The sequence below is a fragment of the Monodelphis domestica genome, chromosome 6 (genome assembly GCF_027887165.1).
Source record: "Monodelphis domestica isolate mMonDom1 chromosome 6, mMonDom1.pri, whole genome shotgun sequence".
Lineage (NCBI taxonomy): Eukaryota > Metazoa > Chordata > Mammalia > Didelphimorphia > Didelphidae > Monodelphis > Monodelphis domestica.
The window spans coordinates 4,783,747-4,789,811 of record NC_077232.1 but is presented as its reverse complement, the minus strand read 5'-3'; the positions used below and the strand labels follow the sequence as shown (position 1 = coordinate 4,789,811).

The 6,065-nt window shown below is 43.1% G+C and overlaps 1 protein-coding gene across 1 annotated transcript; it reads right to left on the bottom strand.

Moving 5' to 3' along the window:
* Window positions 1–831: 831 nt before the first annotated feature.
* On the bottom strand, window positions 832–1,917 carry LOC100018963 (mas-related G-protein coupled receptor member D-like). Its single transcript, XM_007497797.2, has one exon. The coding sequence runs from the start codon at window positions 1,915–1,917 to the stop codon at window positions 832–834; it is 1,086 nt and encodes a 361-aa protein (XP_007497859.2).
* Window positions 1,918–6,065: the final 4,148 nt, after the last annotated feature.

The following is a 6,065-nucleotide window of genomic DNA, read 5'->3' as shown; positions in this document are numbered from 1 at the left end:
GCAGGGCTGCTCCCCCCTCCCTCTCCACATCTCTCACATCACCCTTCCCTCTGCCCAGCAGCCCAATGGGAGTGCTTCCTCTCTCCCCCGTCTAGGGTAAGGGGGCTGCTCAGATGTGGTATGGGGGTGCCATTTGGGCACTCGGTCTCTAAAAGGTTTGCCATCGTTGGGATGGGGGGTATGAGAGGTTCCAAGCAAAACTGGCCTCTCAGATGACCAGTCCTTAGCTTACAAGTGTTGGTTTAGTACTTCCCGGCAGATGCGGGTTACACAAAAGATCATGACAAATAGTGATTATCGAGTAAACCTATTTATTGAAGAAATTGGAGCAGTTCTTCAAATTAAAATATGCCAGAGGGAACTAACTCTTCTAATGGGATCAGCTCAGCTCAGATCAAGAGTCAGGGCTTGAGTTCAACCAAGGCGACATTCTCTGAAGCCTTCAGGGAGAGGATGTTGGGTTCCGAAGGCTACATCTCTCCCATAGGTGCCTCGTTACCTCTAAAAGGGTGAGTGTTCTCTCTGCCACAGGCTCAAACCCCTAATCTTGAGTTTTCCCCCCAATCAGTGGCCAGTAATTAGTTCCCAGTACCTTCTAACAATGAATAGCCATTAGCTTTTACAAAGGGATAGTTACTGGGAGTATATAGCAATAACAGAATATAGCCTGCCCAATCCCCCCTTTGATCTCTGGAGAGAGGGCTCAAACTTCAAGCTACACATTATTCATAAATCCCCACCCCGACATGGCGTGGCCAATGGATGACTTGCTGCATCTTCTATGGATCGGGCACCTTGGCATCTGAAGGTGCCAGTCATGCCTTTGGTAGCTCAGTACTTCTGGCCAGCCTCAGATAAAGATTTGGGGCACATAGATGGAGGACCATGGGATGGAGTTCCAGGGCACAGGCTGGGGCTGTCAGACAGCTTGGGGTGTCTATATTTGGCATTTATTCTTGGGATCTCCTCAATGGTATCCTCGCTTCTCCCCTGAACCCCACGACTCTCTGATCCTAGCTCCACGGTTTCTTCGGGGGACATTTCTTCATTCCCAAGCGCCCTCTCTAGCACAACCCTGAGGGGTTCATGGAGCCTTCTCTTCCTCTGCCTCCCAACCAAGTAGTAAATGATGGGGTTGGCTGTGCTGTTCACACAGGAGAAGATTTTGGTCACATCATAAATAGGACCACACAGCCTCTTATCCTGGATGACCCAGCTGAGAACAAACCAGTAGAGTGCGAGGGGCAAGGCACAGATGAGAAACACCAAGATGGTGACCAGGACGGTGATGTAGAGCCTTGCTGGCTGGCGTCTTCTGGAGACCCTCTGGACTTTGATGAACAGGGCCAAGCCAGATATACACATCACTGGGGTAAAGACACCCAAAATCAAGACCGCAAAAAATATGTCTACTTTTTTACAGGAATTCATGTCTTGATTTTGCACAACACAGAAATAAATAGCCACCAAATTCTCCAGGATGGCCAGAACCCAGAGCCCAGCACATACCAGGGTGGACAGGTGCTTGGGACGGTGACATCGATACCAGATGGGGAAAAGAACAGAGATGCAGCGCTGAATGCTGATGGCGGCCAGCAGGCTCAACCCCAGGGTATAAAAGAAGAACCTTATTCTTCTCAGTATCTCAAAAACATAAGGGGGCCAGTGGCCAGACTCAGGCCTGTTAAGAATACTTGAAAGGGCCATACAGAAGAGGAAGAGGAAGTCGGTGATGGCCAGATTGAAAATGTAGACAGAATAGGGGTTCTTCCTCATGCTGAACCCAAGAAACCAGCTGATGGTCCCATTCCCTGCCAGGCCACACAGGCTGAGGAACACAATGAGGACTGCTATTCCTAGCGGGATTATATTCCGTTGTTCCTCAGTGGAGTTAGTAGCCGTTACTGTCGTAACCATCATTGTTATCTTGATAGGAAGATGATGAGACTGATGCAGGAAATCCCTGTTAAGGAAGAATAAAAATAAGTCAATCATACCTCCATGAGGAAACTGAACAAGGCAGTGAGCCCTGTCTCCTCTGCCAAAAGCACTTTTTAAAAATTCAAATTTATTTTATTTTCAGTTCTACATTCTTTCCCTCCCCTCCACATTGAGAAGGCAAGAAAAACAAAACCCATTACACATATGTATAATCATATACAAATCCCTTATTAGCTATGTCCATAAAGGGAAAAATAAAAGCAGAAAAAGAGAAAGGAAGGAAGGATGAAGGGAGGAAGGAAATAAAGGAAGAAAGAAGGGGAAGAGGAAGGAAAGAAAGAAAGGAAGGAATGAGAAAGAAGGAAGGAAAAAGGAAGAAAAGAAAAAAGGGGAAGAGAGGAAGGAAGGAAAGAAAGGAAGGAAGGAAGGATGAAGGGGGGAAGGAAAGGAAAAGAAGGGGAAGAGAAGAAGAAAAAAGAAGGAAAGAAAGAAAAAAGGAAGGAAAGAAATAAAAAGAAGGAAAGAAGGAAGGTAGGAAAAGAAGAAAGGAAGGAAGGAGGAAAGGAAGAAAGGAAGGAAAATAGCCTTTATTCTGACCTTTAATCCAGCATGTTCTGTCAAGAGTTCATTAGAGGGAGGAGACATTTTGGATTATATAACTTCATAAAATTCATGGAAATTTGTTATTAAAATAAAAATGTTAAGAGTTCTTTGGTGTTGTGGTGGGTCATTATTAAGTCTTTCACAGTTGATCATCATTACAATTTTGCTGTTACTGTGTCAGTTTTCCTGGTTCTGCTCATTTCATTTATATCTGTTCATATAAGTCTCCCCAGGTCTTTTTTAATCCCCTTCATACAAGTATACACAGTTTTATAGCTCTTTGGGCATAGTTCCAAATTGTTCTCCAGAATATTTGGACCAGCTCACAGCTCCACTAACAATGCATTGGTATCCCTATTTCTCATATCTCTTCCGAAATTGGTCATTTTCTTTTTCTATCATCATAGCTAATCTGATGATTGTGATGTTGTTATAATTTCATATTTATGAACTCAAAGTTGTTTAAATTTACGTTTTTCTCATTTTTAGTGAGTTAGCCATATTGGTTATTGATAGTTTAGATTTCTTCTTCTGAAAACTATCTATTTCTATCCTTTCACCATTTGTCAATTGGGGAATGACTTATTCCTATAAATTTGATTCCATTCTCTATGTGTGTTAGAAATGAGATTTTTATCAGAGAAATTTGGGGCACAGACCCCACCCCCATTTCCCATTTTTCGTCTAGTTTTAGCTTCAGGGGGTTTGTCTGTGCCAGAACTTAAATTTGATATGATCCACTTTACCTCCTGTGACTCTCTCTACCTGGTTTGCTTGTGGACTCTTTCCTGATCTGCCAGTTGAATCCTCTCAGGCTTAGGATGGCCGCCTTTCTGTCTAAATCAGGTACTGTTTGGAGCTGTGTGACATTGGTCTAGACCTAGGCTTCTGCCAGGATACTTTCTGATTTTCCCAACAGACTTTGCCCTAACATTTGGGTTTGCCCAACACTAGGTCACTGGGCTCATTTGCTTCTCTGTGTTGTATAGTTAATCTGTTCCACTGAAGACTTCATTTCTTACTCAGGACCAGATTGATAACTTTGTAGAATAGTCAGAGAACAGCCACTGGGAGCCCCCCCTCTCCCCCCCGCCCCCCACTCCTTCCTATGTTTTCCACTGATTCCTTTGATGCTCTTGATCTTTTGTTCCTTCTGATGAATTCTGTTATTTTTTAGTTCGGTGAATTCATCCTTTGGTAATCTGATGGGTCTGGCCTGGAATGATTTCTTTTTCTTGTTATAATTGCTACAGTTGGGGCTCAATGGATAGAGTGCCGGGGCCTGGAGTTAGACCAACTCCTCTTCCTGGGTTCAAATCTGGCCTCAGACACTTACTGACTGTGAGATCTTGGACAAGTCACTGAACCCTGTTTGGAGATGGAGATGGCCAACCACTCCAGCATCTCTGCCAAAAAAACTCTGATGGGATCACGAGGTGGCCATGACTGAGAAATGAGTGAACAAGAAGCATTTCTAGGTCAAAATGGACTAGCAATGGTGACCATGGACACCCTCGCCTCATTTGCACTCTTTAGAGGCGTCTAGTGGATCCTTATTACAGAGAATACTTTCTCTTGGGTTTAAAATTGGTGCTTCTTCTTCTTATTTTTTTAAATAACCTTCATCTTCTGTCTTGGAGTCAATACTGTGTATTGGTTCCAAGGCAGAAGAGTGGTAAGGGCTAAACAATTGGGGTCAAGTGACTTGCCCAGGGTCACACAGCTGGGAAGTGTCTGAGGCCAGATTTGAACCTAGGACCTCCCATCTCTAGGACTGGCTCTCAATCCACGGAGCCACCCAGCTGCCCCAGTGCTTCTTATTATTTTAAGGGAAGCTCTATGTATTGCTGTGCTTGCAAGTGGTTTGCTTTTGTTGAATAGGAATTGTGATTTTATTTTCTCAAGAGCTTTTTCAGCATCTACAAAATAAATAATCCTGCTTTGGGTGTTTTTATTATTAATGTGCTCTGTGGCTTTCCAAGGACTGAAGCAGCCCTGCATTCCTTACATGAGCCCAGCCTGGTCGCAGTGGATCCTCTTGGTGATGTATTGCTGCAGTCTCTCCTCTAGTCCATTATTTACTAATATTGTATATAGTCACTCTATTATTGACATTTTTACAGCAATACTCATTAGGGAAATTGGTCAATCATTTTCTTCCCGTTTTGACTTTTCCTAGCAAGACCATTTGGGTGTAATAGAAGGACTTCAGGAGAATCCTTCTTTGCCTTTAGACCCCACCACGTTTCTGTAGTATTAGAATTCATTATCCTCCAAATGTTTGGCACTTACACAATCATCTGCTCCCGAGCCTTTCTCCTGTGGGAATTCATTTATGGCTTGTTCCATTTATTTGGCTACATTAGGGTTATTTAAGTATCCTATTTCCTGCCCTCTTAATTTAGATCATTTATATTTTTGTCATTATTCACCCATTTCACTTTGATTGTTAGTTTTATTAGCAAATAATTGGGCCAAATAGCTCCTAATCATGGCTTTTATTTCCTCTTTGTGTAAATTCACCTTTTTTATTTCTGAGCCTGACAATTTGGCTTTTTTCTTTTATTTTTAAAAAAATCAAATTAACAAATGCCTTGTTTGTTATTCATTTTTTTTAAAGGCAACACTGAGGGAGGGAGGGAAGGGAGGAGGGAAGAAAGGAGAGAGGGAGGGAGAGAGGGAAGGAAGGAGGGAAGAAGGAAGTAAAAAGGGAGGGAGGGAAGGAAAGAGGGAAGGAGAGAAGGAGGGAGGGAAGGAGGGATGGAAGGAAAGAAGGAAAGAAGAAAGGAAGCAAGGAAGGAAGGAAGGAAGAAGGGAGGGAGGGAAGGAAAGAGGGAAGGAGAGAAGGAAGGATGGAAGGAAGGAAACAAAGAGGAAGGGAGGGAGGGGAGGAAAGAGAGAAGGAAGAAGGAAAGGAAGGAAAGAAAGAAGGAGGGAAAGAAGGAAGGAAATATAGAGGAAGAGAAGGAAAGAAATAAGTAAGGAGGGAGGGAAGGAGAGAGGAAGGGAGGGAAGGAAGGAAGTACAAAGGGAGGGAGGGAAGGAGAGAAGGAGGGAAGGAAAGAAGAAAGGAAGCAAGGAAGTAAAAAGGGAGGGAGGGAAGAAAAGAGGAAAGGAGAGAAAGAAGGAGGAAAGGAAGGAAGAAAAGACAGAAGCAGGGAAAGAAGGAAGAAAATAGAGAGGGAGGGAAGGAAAGAAAGAAGTAAGGAGGGAGGGAAGGAGGGAAGGAGGAAAGGAAGGAAGGAGAGATGCAAGGGAGAGAGGAAGGGAGAAAATAATCCTCAATTCTTCAGGGGAGATATAAATTTATAATGGTGACTAGCATTTATTGAAGGCAGAATTGGGGAAATTATCTTTATGCTGCCAATTCTGCTTATTTTGCTTTCTCTAGTTATTTCTTTAAAGTTTTTGTCCATACTCAATGAAGGGACAAAAATAAAAGGGAAGAAAAGAGAATAACTACTCACTGCTACCCAGTTTCACAATCAGTTAGAATTCTTATTATTTCTAATTTCTGAAAT